This window comes from Danio rerio, chromosome 12 (genome assembly GCF_052040795.2).
Source record: "Danio rerio strain M-AB ecotype USA chromosome 12, GRCz13ab, whole genome shotgun sequence".
NCBI classification, from domain to species: domain Eukaryota; kingdom Metazoa; phylum Chordata; class Actinopteri; order Cypriniformes; family Danionidae; genus Danio; species Danio rerio.
In genome coordinates this window covers 9670001-9695133 of record NC_141032.1, presented here as the reverse complement: position 1 = coordinate 9695133, position 25133 = coordinate 9670001, and the positions used below count along the sequence as shown (strand labels likewise).

The window sequence follows — 25133 nt, the reverse complement described above, 5'->3', positions numbered from 1 at the left end:
ACAAACTAATTTCAAAGTGCCAGTTTTTGATGTTGGCTTACAAGTATCTTATCATCTTCATGTAAACCAAATGTGACTTTGTTAAGATGATAAATTGCTCAGTCTATAAGTGTGTAAATACTTGACTACCAAAGACTAGTAAACATACCTTTTGAGACTTATATTGAGATTTAATTTGGCTACAACTTTCTCTGACTTTCAGCAAATGGAATGATTTTGGTGACAAATCTTATTTTGACACATTTTTTGGGAAAATGCTTTGGAATTTTTCATAAACTCAACAGTACACTCTGGGAACATTAACTATCCTTTCGTTATGTTCATGGCTGTTTTTGCCCCAATGACTTCCCATGTAAAAACATTTTTGGATTGCAAAGCCATCACACCATAATAATAATAATTATATACAAATTCCAAATTGTACCTCTTCCAAACAGGGAAAACCCTCAACAATCAAGAATGCATGATTATTTGGTGTTATGGCTTTGCAATCAAAAAAAGTGATTATAATAGAAGTCAATGGGGCAAAAACAGCTACAAGCATAATGAAAGGGTATAAATTTGAACAGTAAACAAGGGTTAAGGTTTAGTTGACTATAATAATCCTGCTCTGTGTAATTGTAGGGAACGAAGTTGCCTGCACCTCCAGTTCCTCCAGTAAAACCATCTTTAGTAACAGGATCCTGGAGAAATGACCAGGTAAGCCACTTTTGGTTGGCCTGAAAGTGACATAAACTGTATCTCCTGTCATTTTAATATTACGCTTTTTTCGTGAGATACGGTTTGTTGACATGACGTTCCATTTTATACTGTCACACATGACAAAAATAAATATAATTTGTATTGTCATCATTTGAAATGCAGTAAATGGTTAAACATGACTTTTTTCATGAATTTCTTGTTATAAAAGATTTTATGTTGTGACAAAATATGCCAATTTTAAGTCTGCAACTTTACGTAGTTGAAAGATTCCATTCCATTGATTCCATTGTTTATATATTTGTACTTTTACTTTTTTTCTTTTGCATACAGTATTTAAATTATTTTTTTTCCTTTTGTGGACACACAAAACAAAACTACAAACTATAGGTGGGCAAAGTTTTTTTAATGTAGATTAATCTCGCTGTAATCTTGGAATTAATCTAAATTAAAATGGCTCATTTAGTTTCTGCGGAAGGCATTTAAAATTTGTGTGCTTCCCCAAATATTGACCAAATATATGTCTTTGAGAACTGGTTTCTCAAGCCAGGTAGCGCATTAGACCAGGGGTTCATCTCCTGTTTTCAAAATGCATCACAAACTGCTTGAAAAACTGTTTTACTATGATAATTGGTGATGAAAATAAATGATGATCAATAGGATGTACTTGTGTTTACTAACTGTTTATTCAGTTAAACATGAATTTTTAACTGTATTCCAGCGATTTTTTTTTGATCACCTTAATCTGACTAAAGTCATAACTGAACTAAACAGAAATGGAATTAAGATGTGGAGTATGCATATATTAGTGGCATTATTAAAGTAAACACCGCAATCAAACTTTTACCGTCATGTAGGACTTTAAGATCCACCTCATATACCAAAACTGAAACAGTCAACAGATGTTTTGACTTGGCCTTAAAGCTTTTTTCAATGGGTTATTTTTTACAATTTATGATGTTGTAGCAGCCAAATGAGCTCTTATAGGGGTCCAATTTTGGACCTTTGTTATTGAGGGGTGGGTCTTTCAAACCACCTGAACCTCCCCTGGCTATGGGCTTGTAGTCTGTTTACCTATAAGTGAACTGTGGGTTTTTGAATTGCAGGTGACAGAAGACACAGTGAAGGTTGTGTTGAAACCTCCCATCATGCCAAGAAGATGACCAGACCTGAAACCCCCCTGTGAGTCATTTCAGGAAATTAAAACCTTTCTCTGTCACTTTTATAGAGTGGGAGTGTCTGAATCACAAAGTGCTTTTTTTTAAACCATGCTTTAAAAAACACACATACACTGCTGTGCTTGGCCTTAGCTGCGTGTTGTCTGTTAGTATATAGTTAAATTAAAATTATTCCCCCTCCTGTGATTTCTTTTTTTATTTTTCAATTATTTCTCAAAGAATGTTTAACAGAGCAAAGATTTTTTTTCATAGTATTTCCTAAAATATTTTTTCTTCTGGAGAAAGTCTTAGTTGTTTTATTTCGGCTAGAATAAAAGCAGTTTTTAATTTTCTTTAAAACCATTTTAAGGTCAATATTATTAGCCCCTTTACACTATATATTTTTCGATTGTCTACAGAGCAAATCACTTTTTTACAATGACTTGCCTATTTGACCTAATCTGCCTAGTAAACCTAATTACCTTAGGTAAGAATTTAAATGGCACTTTAAGCTGAATACTAGTATCTAGTAAAATATTATGTACTGTCATCATGACAAAGATAAAATAAATCAGTTACTAGAAATGAGTTATTAAAACTATTATGTTTAGAAATGTGTTGAAAAAAATCTTCTCTCCGTTAAATAGAAATTGGGGAAAAATATACAGGGGGCTAATAATTCAGGATGGCTAATAATTCTGATATCAACTAAGTCAGAATTATTAGCATTATTAGCTCCCCTTTGAATTTTTTTTTCTTTTTAAAAATATTTCCCAAATGATGTTTAACAGAGCAAGGAAATTTTCACAGTATGTCTGATAATATTTTTTCTTCTGGAGAAAGTCTTATTTGTTTTATTTTGGCTTGAATAAAAGCAGTTTTTAATTTTGTAAAAACTATTTTAAGGTCAAAATTATTTGCCCCTTTAAGCTATATTTTTTCTCATAGTCTACAGAACAAACCCTTGTTATACAATAACTTGCCTTATTAACCTTACCTGCCTAGTTAACCTAATTAGCCTAGTTAAGCCTTTAAATGTTACTTTAAGCTGTATAGAAGTGTCTTGAAAAATATCTAGTCAAATATTATGTACTGTCATCATGGCAAAGATAAAATAAATCAGTTATTAGAAATGAGTTATTAAAAGTATTATGTTTAGAAATGTGCTGAAAAAAATCTTCTCTCCGTTAAACAGAAATTGGGGTAAAAAATAAACTGGGGGGCGAATAATTCTGACTTCAACTGTATATATGATAGTATTTTGCTGTAAAATATCCGAAGGTGTGGTTGGACAAGAAATCAGCTGGCCAAAATGATTTTTTACTGTAAATTTATTTAATTTGCATTCCTATTGTATTGACTTGTATTGTATTTAAGTTTCTGAATAAAAGTTATTTAAAATTTAATGACCTGTCTTTTAAATTGCAAATGTCATTTTGATGACTTTGACTCAGTATATATGAACACAAGTTTGCATCAGGAATCATTATTTTACATTAATTATTAATTAGTAAATAGTATTTTTATTTACCCAGTAATGTGTTGCGGCTGGGAAAGCATCCGCTACATAAAACGGATGCTGAAATAGTTGGCGGTCTGCTGTGGCGATCCCTGATGAATTAGGGACTAAGCCAAAAGAAAACGGTATATTTGGTACACCTTTTTAGCACACAGTTGGACCTCCTTTTGCCTTCAGAACTGCCTTATTCCTTCGAGGCATAGGTTTAACAAAGTACAGAAAATATACCTCAGAGATTTTGGACCATATTGACATGATAGCATCACGCAGTTGCTGCAGATTTGTTGGCTGCACATCCATGATGCGCATCTCCCGTTCCACCACATCCCATAGGTGCTCTGTTGGACTGGAATCTGGTGACTGTGGAGGCCATTTGATTACAGTGAACTCATTGTCATGTTCAAGAAACCAGTCTAAGATGATTCAAGCTTTATGAAGTGGCTCGTTATCCTGTTGGAAGTAGCCATCATAAGATTGGTATACTGTGGTCCAAAAGGGATGGTCAGCAATAATAGGTAGTTTGTGGCGTTGACATGATGCTCAATTGGTACTAATGGGTCCAAAGTGTGCCAAGAAAATATCCCCCACACCATTACACCACCACCACCAGCCTGAGCCGTTGATACAAGGCAGGATGGATCCATGCTTTCATGTTGTTGACGCCAAATACTGACCCTACCATCCGAATGTAGCAGCAGAAATCGACTCATTCGACCAGGCAACGTTTTTCCAATATATTATTGTCCAATTTTGATGAACCTGATTAATTATAAATAAAAAAAATAATTAAAATAATCTTAATTAATATAACACTCAGGGCTCTATTTTGACAGTTCATCTGCAGAGCGCAAAACGCAGGGCGCAAACACTTTCAGGGCATGTCAGAATGCATTTTTGCTAATTTAAGGATGGGAAAATCTGCTTTGCGCCATGGCGCATGGTCTAAAAGGGTTGAGTTTTTTTCTTAATGAGTTATAGGTGTATTTTAAGAAAAAACCAATTAGAGTCTCATCTCCCATTCCCTTTAAGAACCAGCTGCGTCCCGCCATAAACGCATTCGCTATTTACAGGACGTAAAGTAAGTCTAAGTGGAAAAACTGAGCATTTCACTAGCGAACAGTTAACAGTTTTTTAACAGAAAACAGTTAAACAGAGCATCTACTGCGTGAGAATGAGAGATAATGGATCTACTTTTACTTTCGCTCTTGGATAGGGAAACCTTTACGCACAGACATCAATTAGCCTATAAATAATTAATTGCGTTTGTTTAGCACAAATATTCATTTCAAAACTATTTCTAAATTCAGTTCTAATTTCCAGCAAACGAATAAATGAACAATAATAACGAAGTGTGCTCAAAAACCTGAGTTATATCCTAAAACACATACTGTGCCCCTTATGGTCTAAAACCTGACAGGTGGGCAAATCTAAGCTTGTTTTTAATAAAACAAATATAAATATGGATATAATAAATAATACTGCTAATAATAATAACATTATACAAAAGCAAATCGTTGTGAATGAAATGAAAAAGCCTCCCGAGATGAAGAAGACATAAAAGCAGTGATTTTTCATATTTATGTAGGCTAGAAAATAATATGTTTTGTAATATTTTAATCCTTTATATTTATATCATATATCTATTCTTATTATATCCTATATATTTACTTAATATTTAATTTTTTTCATATGTAAAGATATTTGCCTATTGCTCTCTTGTGCGTATTAAGCAGTGTGTAAGCGAGGCGCAACTCTGCGCTGGAGTTTAGACCGGGTTTGTTTTGGTCTAATGAAAAATCTATTTTAGTTTATCAAAATAGCAACGCGCCAGCGGTCCGCCTCAGAACGCCTTCCTTTTCAGACCAGAACGCCTATGGGCGCATAAATGAGCGATAATGCATTTGCTATTTAAACAGCATAGCGCAACGCCTCAAAACGACTCTTGCGCCAAGCTGAAACTACCAAACAAGTATTGCGCCGCGCCTTGCGCCACACTGCGCCGGGTGTATGATAGGGCTCTCAGTTTCAGGTGTTGCACATTTTTCACATTCCTCCAGCTGAAGTACAGTTTGTTCATATTAGCTCTCTAAGATCTAAAATATATTAATTTGTGTTCTGAATATAAACTAAGGTCCCGTGAGATTGGAAAGACATGAGAGTAATTAATGACAGAATTTAAATTTTTAGGTGAACTAATCTTTTCACTTGAAAACATCTAACTTTTATATTTTGTTTTGTTGTAAAACTGTGAATAAAAGTGACTCAGAATTACTGTTGAAAAGCACACAATGTGCCCCCATAATACCTGCACACCCTGTTCCTTGACTCCTGATAACAGCTCAGATAATACATGACTGATCATGTATTTAGAGCAGGAAGGTTTCCCAAAGCTCTGAGATATGACCTACACGCTGAATCACATGTGCCTTTTGATTTTTTTCTAACATGCGCCACAGTGATTCATTGTGATTCACGTGTGCGGCTGTGTAATTATCCTGTTGGGTGAAGATGGAAATACATCCACTCACCTACAGGATATGCTGGTCTATTCTTGTTTTAATGCTGCTGTTCATTTCCTGTTAGTTGAGTAAAAGCAAACATATTTGAAGTTCATAAAACAGATGCTCATGAAACCGTATTCCAAGACAAACAAAACAGAACAGCAATGATTTAATTGCTTCGTTCATATGAAGTAACCTGTCATGTGATCTGACTGTAACAGTCACTTATGAGGATTAAATGATCAATCAATACAGAAGTCTTTATTATGACTCAGACATGCAGATATGCCAAAGACAATCTACTGGGAAAAGGAAAAAAGTCATTTTATAGTGACTGAGTTAGAGCTTCGTGATATTGGAATAATCTGACATTGCAATATTTAGTTTTTCTGATCTCACAAGGAAACAAACTATTGCACATTTTGTCAGTTTTGTAGCTACTTTGTACACACTCATATGAGTTCAGTCATACAAAAATGTAAGATTTTTAAATAGGATGCTGGCACCAAAGCACACCCCTAAACGCAACCATCATTGAAGGATGAGGAAATTGTAATGAATTGTTCAAATGAGATACAAATTAGCAACTAAATTAACAATTAATTGCATCCAAAATTTTAAAAAATTAATTAATTCATTTTCTTTTTGGCTTAGTCCCTTTATTAATCCGGGGTTGCCACAGCGGAATGAACTGCCAACTTATCCAGCACATGTTTTACGCAGCGGATGCCCTTCAAGCTGCAAATCATCTCTGGGAAACATCCATTCACACTCATACACTATGGACAATTTAGCCTACCCAATTCACCTGTACCACATCTCTTTGGACTGTGGGGGAAACCGGAGCACCCAAAGGAAATCCACGCAAACGCAGGGAAAACATGCAAACTCCACACAGAAACGCCAAATGACCCAGCCGAAGCTCGAACCAGCGACCTTCTTGCTGTGAGGTGACAGCACTACCTACTGCACCACTAATTGTGCCGTTTTGGAGACTGTGCTCCCAGCCTACTTTTTAAAAAAGGGTGGGGATACAAACGCCTATGTGTCAGCAGTTGCAGATTAAAAATCAAGACTAACGTTTTATGCTAATGAGGAAGTGATCATCACCAATGGGTGGGGTTTTACCCTTTTGATGACGTATGTACGAAAGGAGAATATTATTCAAAGCGTTTCTGCAGACTGTTGTTGGCACGCACCGCGGGGGGGCCCCGCGTGATAAGGGGGCCCCACGTCGTCGCGATTTTCAATAATTGAAAATCCAGGAACCGCATTAATCAAACTCTTGGGAACAACTGTGGTCGGAACCAAAGTTCACAGGTCTGTGTTCTCTGAACTCCTCTCAAGCGGTGGACTACTTTGTTCTGATTGCTTGCCGCCGAACCGCGTCATAGCCAATGAAGACGCGCCGCTGTTTCTCGCCGCCGGTTCTCGTTAAAAAATAAATGACTTCTGGCTACTTTGACGCTCTCGCCGCTTTCGGTTTGTGATCGCTCCTCAGTTTGTGAAGGATTCCCCGCGTTGTCGCTCCACACCGCCTCCTTTCCCCGCTCCTCAATTTGTGACATAGATATATACACTAGATATCGCATAGGGACCCTGAGCATGCGTCAATAGCACCGCCACATTAGTACAGTGCTCCCAGGAAAAATGTCATTCAACCGCACCAGACAAGACAGTGTTATTATGTAAAGATGCGGGACTTTAGCGCTGTCTACGAGTGTAGTAACGAGCAAACAAAGAAAACAAAGCACAAAGGCAGAACATTTCATAGGTAATATTACGTTTTTACGTTTTTGTATGTTCTGAAATTTGTGCTAAACAGGTAATGTTATTGATGATAATACAGTCACCTACTGCATTCATCATTAAGCAAAGTAGCTCTAATTCGCACTAAATACTCGGCTTATGCTAGTTTTGTTGAATAAAATCAGCAAACAATGCAAAAGAAATATGACAACGAGATGCTGCGCTGCCAGAAACTTGTATTATTGTCGGCTAAGTGAACGAGACGTTCATAACGGAGATTCATTCACAAGCGAATCGCTCCCTCAGTCAGTATGAGAAGTGAAGGAGAGGAGGTGTGTTTCAGGACACAGATTAGATCAAATTTAACAGGGAGGGTGAATAGTACATTTCTGTACACACAAACACAAGCTTTTTGTCAGGAATGCCCGTGTGATCAGTGATCCATCAATGTAGAAAAGTGATGTAAAATTATAATTTTCATAATAAAAAAAATTGCTACAAACATCCAGGAAAACTCCCTATCATAGATATATGTGCATATCTCTGGCTCTACACCCCCCCTCCCCAACTGGGGGCCCCGTCGGTGATCCCTGCAGGGGGGCCTCCGCATTTTGCGCTACGCCACTGGTTATAAACTGTGATTGTAAAAAATAAATGAATACGTATTTACCATTAAAAGCTGGTTTTATTCACAGACTGTTGCCACACAACTGTGTCTAAACCCCTTATAAAAGTGATTTTTGCATGATAGGTCGTCTATAAGCAAAAGTCGTTCAATTCCACCTGAAGGTTTTTTATTTCATGCAAGACTGACTATTTGAATATTATCTGTACACATTTTATCCTGTTTTTGGTCATATAGACATCCAACTTTGTGAAATAGTATATGAACTTCGGAAATATATTAATGACAGCCTTCCTGTTTTGCTTCTTGTGTTACAAGAAAAGCATGTGCAAACATATTTTTTAGAAAAATAAAAAAGGATCATCACATATTTCCTGTTTGTTGGGTCACAACCTCAACTTGTTGTGAAGCAGCAAGGAAACCATTTGTTACATCAACCGATTGCAAACAGTACAGGCTTTTGTAATGTGTAATGTTGTAATATTTGTTCTTGTTAAATGTAATCAAACACTACTCTTATGCTGGATATTCTTTCTTATATAATAAATGATTACATTTCATAAAAAATCCTACATTACCATTTAAAATTTTGAATTCATTAATTTTTAAAAATGTTTTTGGATGAATTCTTTGCTCACCTTGGCTGCCTTATTTATATTAAAATTGTAAAATAGTTTAAAATAAAAATACAGTTTTATAATAAATGTATTCCGGTAATAAAAGCTGAATTTGAAGTCATTACTCCAGGCTTCTGCGTGATTTTTTTAGAAATCACTGTAATATGCTGATGTGAACAAATGTTATTATAATTATATATTTAATATTATTATTGATCAAACATTTATTTATTTTTATCTAGTTTTATCTTTGATGACTAAATGTTTTCTGGAAATATCTTCGAAGAATAGAAAGCTAAAAAGAACAGAGTTTCTGTTCTTTGTTTTTTTTTAAACAGAAATTCTTTGTAACATTAATTATAAATGTATTCACTGACATATTTGATCAGTTGCCTTCCTACTGAATAAAAACACATTTTATTTATTTATTTTCTTTATATTATTTCCCTTAAAATCTGAATCGTGTAATGCAGTTTCCACCAAAATATTAAAGGGCACCTATTTTACCCCTTTTACAAGATGTAGGATAAGTCTTTGTTGTCTCCAGAATGTGTCCGTAAAGCTTCAGCTCAAAACACCCATCATTATTATTATAGCCTCCAGAATCTGCCCATTTTGGTGTCTGAATACATTGTAAATGTTTTAGTATAGCCTGTGGCTTTAAATGCAAAATTGTTGCTTCTCCCAGCCCAGCATGCGTTATGTCAGGTAAACAGCACAGTGACAAAGGCAGACATGGATAAAGCTGAAATACAGCTCATTTGTCAAAAATACCAAGTATGTGTTTCATGTATCTGTGGTGTTTATTCAAGCCTTTCTGACATGATGAGTCTCAAACAAATGCTGTTTGCAGTACTCAAACACATATATTAGCGTTTACTGACACCATGTGGCCGTGGTGATTATAGTGGTTAAGAATTATATAGTGATTTTACTGTCTTTATTACAAACATGCTTTTGTTTTTTTGTGGGCAGGAAAAAACTAATCCTATGTCACAGTGTGTTGGGCCTCAAAATCACTGGGATTTGGATCCTATTTTAACATCAGAAAATTTAAAAATAGAGACTTATTGGGTTTTTATCACTCCAATATGACTGTGAACACACTAAACCCACACACAGTTCTGTCCAAACAGCTTACAAAAGTTGATTTTCATCATACTGTAGGTGCCCTTTTAAGCAGCAAAAACAGTTTAAAACAAATATTAGAAATGATTCTTTATTAATGATTCATTCTTTATTCTTTAGGTTTATAATATTTGCTTAAGGATAGTATGACTGAAACAATCACTTGAATAAATGACATTTTAAAATATATTATATTTTAAATATAATATATATATATATATATATATATATATATATATATATATATATATATATATATATATATATATATATTACTGCTTTTACTGTATACTAAGGGTTAGTTCACCCAGAAATGAAAATTTCTTCATCATTTACTCCAACCCAGGCTCATTCTGAAAACATAGTGCCGTGGACGTTTCTGGAGGCCGAGAAATACGTCCCGGGAGGTACGTATGGTTGCATTTAGTTTTTTTAAGCGAACGATATGGGGCGGTATGACGTTGTTCCCTTTCGCGCTTACCGGCTGAAAGCTTACCTCCGTGTGGAGGGCTTTCCCGCCGCAACCAGTTTGTTCAGTCAGCTCATCGTGTACGTCAGCAGATTTTCAGATGCAGAGAGGTGGAGTTGAGTTGACCATGGCAACCGGGTTCAAGTTCGGGAAAGAGCCATTCTAAAAATAAGGTAAGACAAAAACAGAATCCAAAAAGTAAAGCGATTGAGTTCGTAACAGGGTGAGAACATGGTGATATCTGAAAACTTTGTAAAAAAATCAGACAAGGGCTTTTATTTTTATTTTAAATTTTGTAAATTGTTGGTTGGGTTTAGGGAAGTAAGTGGGGGGCTGGTCAATAGGTAAAATTGGTTCGGTTTAGGGAAGGAGAAGGCCGGGTGGGTCAGCCGATTAGCCGGTTGCACAGTCAATCAATCAGACAGTCAGACAGACAGACAGCGGCCTCTGGTTTACGTGCGAACATCGCGGGCACGAACGGCACTCGCAAGAGACATTTGAGATGCAAAAAAGCATACACAGCAACCTCTAGTGGATTCGCGAAAAAAAAGCAAAAACACATACCTCCCAGGACGTATTCCGCAGTCTCCAGAAACGTCCACGAGACTATGTTTTCAGAATGAGCTTGGGTTGATTTACTCACACTTCAATAGTTCTAAATTTTTATGAATTTCTTTCTTCTGTTGAACATGAAACAAGATATTCTGAAGAATGCTGAAAAATTATTCCAACCCAGGCTCATTCCGAAAACGTAGCCCCGCGGACGTTTCTGGAGACCGCGTTTTTTGTGGCCGGAGGTACATATGGCCACATTTCGTCGGCTGTGACGGCTCACCTCCGTGTGAAGGGCTTTCCCGCCGCAACCAGTTTGACCGCTTAGCTCACAGTGTTACGTCGGCAGCGACAGCGACGATGACCGGGATCGAGTCCATGGAAGAGTGGTTCCAGAAATCAGGTAAGATGAAAAACAGAAACCAAAAAATAAAAGCGAACAAGTTCGCGACGGGGCGAGAATGCAGCGAAACCCGAAAACGTGGTCAAAATCGGACGAGGGCTTTTGCTTTTTTTTTATAGATATTTATCTCCGGACAGCTTTTGTAAATCGTCGCTTGGGACAGACGGTTGCTCGACAGCGGCCTCCGGTGGCTTTTCGCGCGAGAACAGTGTGAGCGCATACGGCGCGCACTCCCGAGAGGTGTTCGAGACGCGAAAAAGCGCGCACAGCGACCTCTCGCGGATTTGCGAAAACAAAAACTGCATAAATATGTACCTCCCGGGACGTATTTCGCGGCCTCCAGAAACGTCCGCGGGGCTACGTTTCCACGATGAGCCTGGGTTGAATTATTCAACATGTCTTTTTTTGTGTTCAACAGGAGAAAGAAGCTCAAACAGTTTCTCAAAAAGACCTTTTTTTTTTGGGGTGTACTATCTCTTCAAGATCAAGAGTAAATTAAGCTTTTATTTTATTATTATTCTAAACTTTTTAACAGTAAGCAAAAATATTTAGCATACTATACAATATATGCTTTTCTTGAGTGACTTTACTACCATAAAGCACAGATCCCAGTCCAGCGTTGTGATAAGTCTCAAAGCACAATTTGCCAATATTTAACAGGACAGCACTTAAAGCCTGTTTTGTTGGATTCAAAGTACTAGAGATCACAAGATCTGTCGGTTTTCCTCAGCTGCAGTTTTCTGCTGACAGTAGTGTGTTCATGTCCTGCTGGAAACACAGTTCAAACCAGCACACAGACCATCATGTACGACAGCAGCAGCAGCCTCAAGATCCCCAGCAGTCCCCAAGAAGAGGACAAAGCTGAAGGAAAAGTCTATGGGAATGTTTTTGCAGAACTGGAATCAGTAGATCTGCCGCTGGGAACGAGTTTAAGGTAGAGTGACTCAAATAAAATAATGTTTTGTTGTGTTTAATATGTCCTTTTTTTAAGCAATGACATGTAATAATTATTTATAATGTATTAAGTGTTATTACAGATAATGCAGGCATAGTGCAAAAATATTTGCTGAAACAACACAATTCTTGAGGTTTTTTGGGGGACAACTTAATTGTTTATGTTCAATCCACTTAAATTTTTAAATAAATAAATAAATAAGTTAACTTAATTCCTTCACGTTGCAACAACACAAATCAGATGTGTGGAATCTAGCAGTTTTACAGTGTACACTCAATTCATTCATGTTGCTCCAACACAAATCATTTAAGTTAACTTAAAAAACTGAAGTGGATTGAACATAAAACAATTAAGTTGTCCACCCAAAATCTCAAGAATTGTGTTGTTTCAGCTAATATTTTTGCACTATGCCTGCATTATCTGTAATAACACAAACGAGCAGTTTAAACAAGCAAAAAAAATATGTGTTTGTTTGTGTGTGATTTGGTTCCGTTATGACAATGTGCATTTTATTTATTGGATTCAGATGAAAATAAATAATAAATAATCTAATTATGCATAATTATGCTCCTAACTATCCTTCTAATTATGCTTCTCCATAATGATTCTAATATGCAGCTTGTGTGCTTGGTAACAGTTGTTGATGTTGAAATCTGATGTTTTTGCTGCTTATTATTTTTGTTGAAACTGAGTAAAACTACTATTTGAAAACAAAAAAGTTCCTTTGAGAAATAAATTTTCTATTTAGTAATGTATCTGTTTATAAATAAATTCTAATTAGCATAAATTAAAATGATTCTTGAGCATCAAATCAGCATATCAGAAAGCTAAAAATTCAGAGAGATTGATGAATGAATGGATGGATGGAGGGATAAAATTATGCACTGTATTTCTGGAAGTTTTCATGTTCACCCCGTGTTGGAATGGGTTTCCACTGGGTGCTCCGGTTTCCAAAGACATGTGGTATACTGTAGGTGAATTGGGTATGCTAAGATTGAACTTAGTGTATGGATGTGAAAAAGTGTGTATGGGTGTTTCCCAGTGATGGGTTGCATCTAGAAGGGCATCCGCTGCGTAAAACATATGCTGGATAAGTTGGCGGTTCATTCTGCTGTGGCGACCCCTGAAAAAAAGAAAATGAATAAATGAATAATATTTCACATTATCATTTTACTTTATTTTGGCATTTATTATTTGACAAAAAATAAAGGTGGTCTTTGTAGGTCTACAAAATACTTCTCTGAAAAAACAAACTTATAAAGATTCCAAATGTTTGACTGGAAGTTTATGCAATACAAATACATATTAAATTACATATATTTATATATAAATATATAATAGTGACACTGTCGCAATCTAAAAACACTGATGTGTCCACAAATCGACACAAAAAGTATTAACTATTTTCCAGAGACACCTAGATCAGTTAACCTTGAAACTATTTCGCTGACTAAATAATATAATGTTGATACTGGCAAAATTAAAGGTGTATGACAAACAAATGAAAACAGTACTGTTAATTTACCCATTTTAAAGCAATCGAAGATAGGCATGGGCCGGTATAAGATTCTGACCATATAATAACTTTTGATAAAAATCGCACGGTTTCACTGTATTGTGATTACTGCTCTAAAATATACTCTTTTTTTTAATGTCTGGGTAAAAAAAACAAAGCTTTTTCCCCTTTCAAAACAATATATATAATATATATATATATATATATATATATATATATATATATATATATATATATATATATATATATATATATATATATATATATATATAAATTTTTTTTTTTTTGAGCAGTAAACATGTCAGGTTAAATAATTCAAATGAATCATTGACTTCTGCTGTCTTCATTAGTTTCAAAAACACAGATTTATTTACAATTTAAAACGGCATCTTTGGATGTCTTTTCTGCTGGAGATAATGTGGACCTTTAAATGAAAAAAAAAAAATCGTACACATACCTTAGAAACGGTATTACAGAAAATTTTGGCAGTTTTGAAAAAACCTTGATTTTTTTTCAAACCGTGGTATACCTTAATAACTTTGAGAGTACAAAAATAACAAAATACAGGCAAAACAAATTTAATACTCGTAGCTCCTTACAATACATTAAGGTATCATGCAAGTAAATGAATATTAATTATATTATTGCTGAGGCTGTGAGTTAAACTGAATAATGATATAAAATAATGCTCGATTTCTTAAACAGGCTAATCATTTTGCTGTAGTTGTATACAAGAGCCTTATTAATTTTACTTTGCCCGTTAATAGCCCTTTGACTGTAAAATACTAAAGGACCTTTTTATGAATCACAGAGGAGCACGGTTTCAACAAAAAAAACTTTAATTTCTTTAAGTGAGTACATTAACACCAACTTTTTTGGTGAACTCTCTCTTTAAAGCAATTATTTTGACAAAAAAGACTGAAAATCAGTAACTATCGACTTTCATAGCATTTGTTTTTCTCTACAATGGGTCTTAATGATTACCTGTTTACAACATTAATCACAATATCTTCTTTTGTGTTCAACACAAGAAGAAAATATAAAGATATGAAACCATTTAAGGATGAGAAAATAATGAATATAATATGTTAATTTGGACTGGTTGGTGAACAACCCCTTTAAGAAGAACATTTCAGTTCTTTAAATGTGTTGAGGTTAGATTTGTGCCATCTATATTCAAAGAACGCATACTTGAACACGTGTATAAGGATAAACTTACTATTTAGCTCTGCTCAATCCGCATAGCACAAAATCTCCCAACTATTGACCTTCTATCAAGCTTTCCGTCTGACCTGCAAAGGCTCTGCTCCCTCTTCCGGCGGAGTCGTGTCACTACATCTCTTTCGGCATTGTCACATATGAACACTGTGACGCTTAGAGCCAACATGGCGGAGAGCGAGAGCTTGGAGACTATCACCGAACATGAACGAATATTACAAGAGATCGAGAGCACGGACACTGCGTGTCTGGGGCCGACTTTACGGTGAGAGATGTGCATCGTCTGCTCTTATTTAACGTTCAGCTGGTGACGTGATGTTTCCCTCTGTCTGATGGATGGAAAGCAGGCCTTTGTTTGCTAAAGATGCAGCTCAGCAGGACTTTATGTCATTGCTGATGAATCGGTCGAATAAAGTGCTTATCTGTTGAACGTGAATATTTGTACCCATGTTAATCCGTCAAAATTATTTAAATGGACTCTGTATGCTCTGCTTATACTGTACACATACATTCAATGACACAGGCTGCTGATCGCTGTTTTCCTGTCATTCGTGTGCGATTGACTGATGTTATAAGAGGATTATTTGTCGTAATTAGCCATTCATTTGTCTGTTTTCCTGGTTGATGTTGTGATGTAATAGCTAATATAAGATGTAAACATCTGACTTGAAGCATCTGAGGCCCAGTGACGGCATCACTGCATTATGGATATGACTGAGCTGTCGACAGGTGGAAAGCTCGCAGATAAACATAGCGTCATTTCTTGACAATTAGACCGAATTTTTAGGTTAAACACGGCAGTATTCACTTCATTTCCCTTTGCAAACAAATTTCAGCTATGGTAGAGCTGACGAAATGTCGTGGGTGTGGCGTTAGCAAATGAGTCTGGAGCTGGGAAATTAATATTCTGCCCCGAGCTTCACTGTATCTGTGACTGGATGTGATGATTTCAGCACTTGCTGGCATGCCATCATATGAATTTTATCCATTATGCCTATTCACTACTAAGGGGATAGTTCACACAAAAAGAAATATGCTGTCGTCATTTACTCTCCCTTCACTTGTTTCAAACCTTTATGAGTTTCTTTCGTCTGTTGAACATAAAGGAAGATATTTTGAAGAAAGCTGAAAACCTCTAACCACTGACATCCATAGTATTTGTTTTCCTGCTATGGATGTCAATGGTTACAGGCTTTCAGCGCACTTCAAAATATCTTATTTTGTGTTCAACAGAAGAAAGAAACTCATAAAGGTTTATAACCACTTGAGGGTGAGTAAATGACTCTATTTTCATTTTCCGGTGAACTATCCTCTTTAAAAATATAGGTTTGGCGTTGACATTGAGGGTTTCATGAATCTTAAACATAAATGAATCCAAAACATAGGAAATCTGAAACATTAGTCTTGTGTAATAACAATGAAATGACCCAAAGAGAGAAAGTACTGAACTACTAATAATGTGTATTGTATATTAGATTCAGGTCAGGGGATTGGCTTGGCCATTCTACAGCTTGATTTCCTTTCTCTGAAAGCATTTGAGAGTTTCCTTGGCTGTGTTTTGGATCATTGTCTTGCTGAAATGTCCACTCTGGTTTCACCATCATCATCCCGTAATGTAAATATTGGACTGAAGCAGCTAATGTTCATTTACATTGACGAAGGGCAGAGGGTTGCTGAAGAACTACTAAGAGATTTCAGCTGCTGTCTGGGCTTTCACTGCCTTTCTACACCATCCTTCCTTCATGTGTTCAATACTTTTTCCTTGCGCCATTTCATTTTGTTTTGCATAACTTGATTTGTGAACTAATTCGATTTGTTTTCTTTGCATGTTTAGATTTCTTTGGTTGTTAAAATATTGAAAATTTCAAGTCATCCCTCTGTCTGACCTTTAGAAATGTAATAAATATAGAAATATAATTTGCACTCTAAAAATATTGTTTAGACAAAACAAAAATAAAAAATTAACACAACAGTTTGCATTAATATATTCAAGTTGCGACAACATCTAACAAAATGAGGTTCAGGAAACAAACTTTATTATGTTAGCCAAATCTTTTGCTCTTCAATCAGAGGCAATTTTAAATCGCAAAAAGCTAACTTTTTTAAGTCAAGTACTCAAAAAAATAAGTTGTTTCAATTAGCAATTATTGAAAACAAATCCAGTGTTATGTACTTGTTTACATGCATGCTTTCAGGCTTAGAATCTCAAATGAATTAAGTAGCTGAAATTGTTTAATTTTTTGTTGGTTTTTAAATTTACTGTTCATGCTTGTAAGAAATACATTTAACAACAACATTTTTGTTTTCTGGGAATTATTTATTTGTATTAAACAACAGGTTTTCATTGTTTTACAAAACAATGTACTCATGCACTCTCCCATATTATCAGTATAAAAATAACAAAAAAACATCAGTGTGTGGATGTAAAAATTTTAACTTCATTAGTGTGGAAAAATTGAGTTATCAACTTAATTTCTTTGGGTTGCTACAAGTTAAATGTTGTTTTAAAGTAACTGACAGATATATTTACCTTTAAATTAGCCACATTTTTTAATTAATGTAATTATCAATATTTTCCTGTTTTAAAAACTTAATAAAATTATTCTGGCAACTTAAAAGTTTTAATCTAATCAGCATTTTAAAATTTTTAAGTTACAATAATGTATTTACATTTAAATTTACATTTAGTCATTTAGCAGACGCTTTTATCCAAAAAGGGCCTTATAAATGAGGACAAGGAAGCAATTTACACAACTATAAAAGCAACAATGAATAAGTGCAGTAGGCAAGTTTCAGGTATGTAAAGTGTAAGAAGCAAAACATTAGTTATTTTATTTTATTTATTTTTTTTTTTAAATTTTTGTAATAAAGTTAGCGGTGAAGCCAGAGAGGCAATTGCAGATTAGTGGAAACTAAATAGTTGAGTTTTTAGTTGTTTCTTGAAGACAGTGAGTAGAGCTGCACAATTAATCGTTAAAAGATCACGATCTCGATTCGACCCCCTAGACGATCTTAATCCAGCATTTCTACGATTCTGTCAATCCTATTTTCAAGTTCAGGAGAGAAGAAAAGGCGCGAGTCTATTTATTGTTTCACACATGTTGCTCAGTGACATTGACACCTCCAAATGATGTTAAATGAGTCACAAACTATATTTATAAGGTATAATTCACCTTAAAATGTCATTTTTGTCTTCATATAATGATGTTTTCGCGGCCGGGAAATCGAACGTGACCTGAGCTGTTATCACAGAGAGGGCGCGCGCCTACTTTAGTGAACAGAACCTGCATATGTTGCGAGTAACAGGTAATACAGTTGTAAATAATATTCAGTTTGGGGCACAGAGTGATCGTTTGGGAGCAACGCGTGAAGTATAAACAAGCACTTAGCAGTCAAAATGAAACCGAAAGTGTGCACTTCATTTAAATGATCATATCACATTTTAGAGCTATGATTACAAGCATTTGATGTTTTTTCTTTCATAGCGAACCCACAGTTGTACATGAAAATAAATGTTTACAATGTTAGTATAACTACTTTAGCCTATATATTGTTGAATATAATCTCATAATGGCAAATGTCTGATTTTACCAGTGAATAAATTTGTCTTGTATAACAGATCGCAAGCATCTCAAGCATAATAATTCAACATTATAATTATTATAAGTAGAATATAATCATTTATAGAAACCAGTAGACCTAAACATAATAATATTATCGATGTTGTGTCATATGTTTGTTTTTACCATACCTTTATTTTACATCTACAGAATTGTGAGAAAATCGTGATCTTTATTTTAAGCAAAAAAAATTGCAATTCTCATTTTCAGCTCTAACAGTAAATGACTCTGCCGTTCTGATGCAGTTAGGGAGTTCATTCCACCAACTGAACATATTGAATGCGAGAGTTCGGGAAAGTGATTTCTTCCCCCTGGAACCACAAGGTTCTGTTCATTCACAGAACGCAAGTTTCTGGAGGGCACATAAATCTGCAGAAGTGAGAGCAGATAAGGAGCAAAGTCAGATGTCCCTTTGTAAGCAAACATCAGAGCTTTGAATTTGATGCGAGCAGCAACAGGCAGCCAGTGCAAACGAATAAGTAGCGGAGTGACATGTGCTCTTTTTGGTTCATTAAAGACCACTCGTGCTGCTGCGTTCTGAAGCAGCTGAAGAGGTTTGATAGAGTTAGCTGGAAGCCCGGCTAGTAGAGAGTTGCAATAGTCCAGTCTGGAGAGAACAAGAGCTTAAACAAGGAGTTGAGCTGCATGTATTAAACTATGTAGTGGTAACAGAACTCTTGCGTTATTTTTTAGAGTGTAGTTCCTATATTCTGGACAGAGGAAGAAAAATGCTACATGTGAAAGAAAATCGTAAAGATTAAATTGAGTTTATGAGTGTATTCAGAGAAGTTTAGAGGGTATTTTATTTTTATATTCCCATTACCAATCTGAAAAAGCATAGTGTTAAATAAGGAAGCACTACTACTGCTTCTCTATAAGCGTCGCCTAGTGATAAAGAATGCTTTTCTATTGAGCCGTCTGCTTTTGTTTCGTGCAGGTATGCTTTATTCAGGATCATTTTAAGGAGGTAAAGTCAGACTATTATGATTTAGTTAGATATTAGGATTTCAGCAGAGATCAGGTAACTTTTTGCTGTGATGTTTGATGTCTCATCTGGATCTCAGTATGAATATTGTTTGAAAATTGCCACAGATAACCTGAGTTCACTCTATTCCACTTGTTATGAAGAAAACTGTTTATTCAGCAGAAGTTCTAGGCAGCATATTTTACACTCTTGATCTTGTGATTACGGTGGGTTTGAAAACCAAACCTGCGTTGATTAAAGCCTTTAGAAAGCAGATTTACAGGACATGCAAATTTGTCAACATTCCAGCACAAGAAATCATGTCCCGAGGCGACGCATTCTGTACTAACATTCACACTGATGGTTACAGATATGACAGCTGTATTTTCTCATTCCACAGACATCAGACATGTTACCTAACACACTTAACACTTAGCTTCCTTGCCTTTCATAATTTCACCTTGTAAAAGGTGTGCGGGAAAAGCACTTCATCATGCTGTGCATCAGCTTTTCCACTTCGTTGCACCATGTCTATGAATTGAAAAAAATAAAATATGAATTAAACACAATGGCAAAAGGTTTAAAAACTTCATAGTGTATATCCTTGACGAATTGAGTGTATTTCGTTTTTTTTGTTGTCAAATAAATGAAAAAAAAACATTCATTCATTCATTTTCTGTTCAGCTTAGTCCCTTTATTAATCTGAGGCTGCCACAGCGAAATAAACTGCCAACTGTGCTTGATAAGTTGGCGGTTCATTCCGCTGTGGCGACCCCGCATTAATAAAGGGACTAAGCCGACAAGAAAATGAATGAATGAATGAATGAAGTTCTACTCGGTTGTGTGCATAATTTTTGTATGCACATCTTGGCATTTCCATCCAGAGTTTTTATGCGATGTTCCAAAATGCACATAAAAATAGGTGGATGGAAACAAAGCTATTGATGTTTCAGAATGCTGACCTTTATAAACTTGACTTCCTGTAGCCTATTTTCTTAAAAAATGTATGTACTGTGATTAACCCTTATTCACCTGTCTATTGTTAGAGGTTTGGTTTCATCAATAAGCTTGTGTTACAACTAGGGGTGTAACGATACACTCAGCTCACGATACGATGTGTATGACGATATAATGTTCACGATTCGATATGTATCACGATATTTGGAATAAAATTTGAAAATTAAACTGAAATGCAAATTTTACCAAGTGAACTATTTTTTTATGTATTTCTTTTGTTTCAACTTGTTAAACTGAACCTTCTTTAAGAAAATAAATTAAACAGGCCTGTCTCTGGAAAATAAAACAATTTAAAAACTTCTTAAAAATATTATTGAAATGACAGAGACAAAATTAAAGAACAATTTAAGTAAAGGTGCAAAAAAAATAAGCTTTCTATTCAATTGAGTTTTACAGTTAGAGCTTAAGGCTTTGATTTCGTACTAGTACAATCGTAATTGCAGATATCTCTATTTGTCATTCTGACTAGTCGAATTCTAATTATGACTAGTCAAAATATAATTAGAGATATCTCTAAATATATTTATGGATAGTCAGAACAAAGGTTTAAATGCTAAAACGGCTTGCCATACGCGCGCGTCTATCAAACTCCGCCCTTTGTAGTAACAGCTCACGGTCAGCTCACGTCATGTTTGATTTTGCGGCGGGAACATTATATGAAGACAGAATGATATTTTAGGGTGAATTGTACCTCATAAATACAGTATGTGAATCTTTCAGCACCATTAGGAGGTCTCCCTGTCGCTGTGCAAAGTATGTAAATCACTGTGAAGACTTTAAAACTTAGGATGTTTGACCCAGTATGCGTGTCAAAAAGCGGACTAGCCTAAAGCAAGGACTGTACAACCGAAATGTTGCCAGACGTCTGATTTTGAGAGGATGGGCCATCCTCTATTTCAGCTCCACTCATCTTGGTCTGCTAACATTACTGCTGCTGCAATCTGAACTCACGTGCGACAGCAGGTGGAACGTAGCTCACGTGCAAACAGCTTAACTAATAAGAGAAACAGATGACATATCGTAATCAAATCGTCATAACGCCACGATGCATATTGTGACATTTTTGCATCGCAATAAATCGTACAACGATAAATCGTTACACCCCTAGTTACAACTTTGGTTTCATTAGCCACTCTGTGATGGTAGGCGTAGAAGTATTGATGTATAACATTCTGAATTTTCTCTTTGAGCCATAAGAAAAATAGTTTGTCTTTCTGCATGCTGTGTTTCTCTGTTTCCTCCTGGACCTCTTAGCAGTTGTCCGGAACCTGTCGTTCTTTGGTCTGTTGAATTCAATAACAGGAAGGAGGAAACTCATTGTGAGCATGTCTCTGCTGATAGTAGCTCTGTGTGCGTGTGTGCAGATTCGCGGAAAGGATATCCCATTAAAGGGCGTAATCTGACCTTCTGAAAGGCAGTGGAAGTGGGTACCGATTTTAGAAAGCTTTGCATGTTTTCAGTAGAAAATGGCCCTCAGCGTTTTCCATCTGGGTGGCAGGAATTGGCTGTTTTGGTCTTTGGTGAGAGGAAATACATACGCGGGGATATGCAGTTAATGGACATCCAGATGCCACACTCGCTGCTGAGAGAGAGCCACATTTATCTGGATATGTAAATATCTGCTGCGCTCTATCCTCTCAATAACAAAACAAACACACAAGAAAAATGGCACCACTGTGAAAACATGTTTCAATGAAAGAGGAAGGATTTTAATGGTAGCACTTTATGTTTGCACAACCTCTGCAGGTCACCAGCATTATGTCGACCGATGAAGTAATTTTCAAGAGCCAATTTCAATAATGATTTTTGCGGCACAGTGGCTCAATTGTTAGCACTGTTGCCTCACAGCAAGAAGGTCGCTGGTTCGACCCTCAGCTGCGCCAGTTGGCATTTCTGTGTGGAGTTTGCATGCTCTCCCTGTGTTGGCGTGGGTTTCCCGAGTACTCTGGTTTCCCTACAGTCAAAAGACATGAGCTATATGTGAATTGGATGAACTATAGTGTTTGAGTGTTTGAGTGTATGAGTGTATGAGTGTATGTATGTGTGTGCGTGCGTGCGTGTGTTTGTACATGTGTTTTTGGGACATATCAGGACACAAATCTGTATAATGACATGAGAATGACACGGGTATTACAAAAAGGAGGTGAAATATGAGGACATTGATGACGTCCTCATTTCTCAAAAAGCTTATAAATCACACAGGATGAGTTTAATCAGAGAGTAAAGCTGGACACTGACTCCTGTGATGGTTGGGGTTAGGGGTAGGGTGGGGTAAGGGCAATACTATATACGGTTTGAACAGTATAAAATTAATGGAAACCTATGTAATGTACCCACTTTTCACAAAAACAAACGTGTGTGTGTGTGTGTGTGTGTTTTTGTGTTTGTGTTTGTGTGTGTGTGTGTGTGTGTGTGTGTGTTTGTGTGTGTGTGTGGGTGTTTCCCAGTACTGGTTTGCGGCTGAAAGGGCATCCACTGCATAAAACATATGCTGGAATACAACTTTACCTCAGTCAATCTCAGTTTTTTGCTTAAGCATGAGTTATAATGAAACCTGCCCCAATGAGTAATTTGAATCTGTAGGTTTTTTTTGTTATATATGTTAAATGCTATCTCACGACAATTCATAACTTTTGATTCAGTGGCTAATTCATATGAAATTGTAGGATCTCGTTTGTACAATTTCCTACGATTTGTTTATTCCCCAATGATGATTGTTTAGGGGCGGGGTTTGGAGCCACGCCTCCTTTTAAAAATTTTACATTTTCATACGACTCGTATGAATTCATACAAATTAGCCACTAAACTGACAAAGCGTAAAATAGTTATGTTTCCTCATAATATCAGGCTGGTTGAATACATACAATTATGCAATCGCGGAAGTATAACATGAGTAAAGTTCAAAGTTTGACATTTGTCAAAGATGATGTGTTTCTGGTCTCTGTTAACTTTTGTTTGAAGATATTGTTTTTCCTTTGTTGTTGCAGTGCAATTTGTGTGGGATTGAAAGTCTGGGATTGATTTCAGCTCAATTCAAAATTTTTTTTATATATAAAAATATAATTAATTGTATGACCTCTTGCTGTGCATATGGAGCAAACGTTGTCAGGTTTTAGTGTCTGGCTGGTCAATCAGGTACATTACAATCAGGTGTCTGTCTATCTATCCGTCCGTCCGTCTGTCTGTCTGTCTCTCCATACGTTTGTCTGTCTGTCTATTCGTCATCTGTTAGGGATGTCAAAATTAATTGTTTCTTTGGTGCACCGCGATGCAGACGCGGACAATACGTTATCGGTTCAGTAATAATCATAACCGGTTATTATGTACTGACATCATTTATCTCCTATGCGCTCGGTCACGAGGGAGGTGAGCGCGAGTATTTACAACCAACTCGGGCCGGCCCGTGGCATAGGCAGTATAGGCAAATGCTAAGGGTGCTGTATATCCAGGGGGCGCCAGAAATTAGCGCGGTACAGTTGGTTTTGTTTTCGATATTCCTGACACACATTCAGTTAACTCAAAAACTCTTACCCTAAAAAGATCTAAAGTGTGTGTCCTACAAAAAGACAAAGCTGGTTATGTTTCACAGCTGTCTTTCTTTTTTTTCGCTCGACATTACGAGCACTGCTCCGTTTAACCCCTCGCAATATGTGTTTAGCCGGGATAGCTCGCGCTGAGAGGAGCTTTCAGTAAGGGACCGTCGGAAAAGTGCTTATTTTTTTTGTTTTTTTTCCGTTTTTCTGCTCCGCTCAGCTCGAGCTCTCCCTGTTGCAAGGGCTTAAGTGTGTGTGTGTGTGTGTGTGTGTGTGTTTGGTGCTGTCTATGTTTGTGTATGTGTTTGAATGAGAGACCGTGTGGTGCTGTGTGTCTGTGTGTTTATACAGACAGCATGTTATAGCCTCCCCCCTAAAATATAATACTGTATATGGAAAGCATCGTCAATGCACCGTGATGCACCGAGATATCGAATTGAACCAAATCAAAGGCATGATAATCGTAACCGAACCGAATAGTGAGACCAGTGTAGGTTCACACCTCTACTGTCCGTCCATTTGTTTGTCTATTCATCCATCCGTCTGTTTGTCTATTCATCCATCCGTCCATCTGTTTGTCCATCCATTTCCCTCATACCCCAATATATTCCAACCTGATTTTCTGATATAATACCTTAAACTTTAAAATTTTGAAAATAGTTTGTCAAAGGTTTAGTTTTTTATTCTAATTTATTTTTTATATTCCATCTAGCAACTAATCAGACCTTTATTGCAGTTGTATCTTAATGTGGTAAAAATCACTTCGTGCATCAACAGTAGGGCTGCACGATATTGGAAAAATATTTTTTAATCTGCGATATATATTGCGATACGAATTCAATTTCACTAGACGACTTGAATAAAAGTTTATAAAGAATTTATAACTGGGAA

The 25133-nt window shown here is 36.1% G+C and overlaps 2 protein-coding genes across 24 annotated transcripts in view; both read left to right on the top strand.

Annotated features, from left to right (window-relative positions):
- adam8b (ADAM metallopeptidase domain 8b) overlaps positions 1–11427 on the top strand; it is a 45388-nt gene extending 33961 nt beyond the window's left edge. For 2 of the 12 annotated variants that reach the window (XM_087275865.1, XM_087275871.1), the window contains exons 22-24: positions 625–699; positions 1806–1881; positions 10342–11006. In XM_087275865.1, the coding sequence (XP_087131991.1) occupies positions 625–699; positions 1806–1862 (132 nt within the window). In that variant the 3' untranslated portion in view covers positions 1863–1881; positions 10342–11006. Of the gene's footprint in view, positions 1–624; positions 700–1805; positions 3263–6530; positions 8992–10341 lie in introns of those variants that run through there. The other 10 variants (XM_087275866.1, XM_087275872.1, XM_087275864.1 and 7 more) reach the window with 7 other exon arrangements.
- Positions 11428–12194: 767 nt separating this feature from the next.
- The window catches only part of exoc6 (exocyst complex component 6), a 122652-nt gene continuing 109713 nt past the window's right edge, over positions 12195–25133 (top strand). For 6 of the 12 annotated variants that reach the window (XM_087274852.1, XM_087274850.1, XM_087274855.1 and 3 more), the window contains exon 1: positions 15245–15373. In XM_087274852.1, coding sequence (XP_087130978.1) covers positions 15249–15373 — 125 coding nt within the window. In that variant the 5' untranslated portion in view covers positions 15245–15248. Of the gene's footprint in view, positions 12354–15244; positions 15374–25133 lie in introns of those variants that run through there. The other 6 variants (XM_087274851.1, XM_087274849.1, XM_087274854.1 and 3 more) reach the window with 2 other exon arrangements.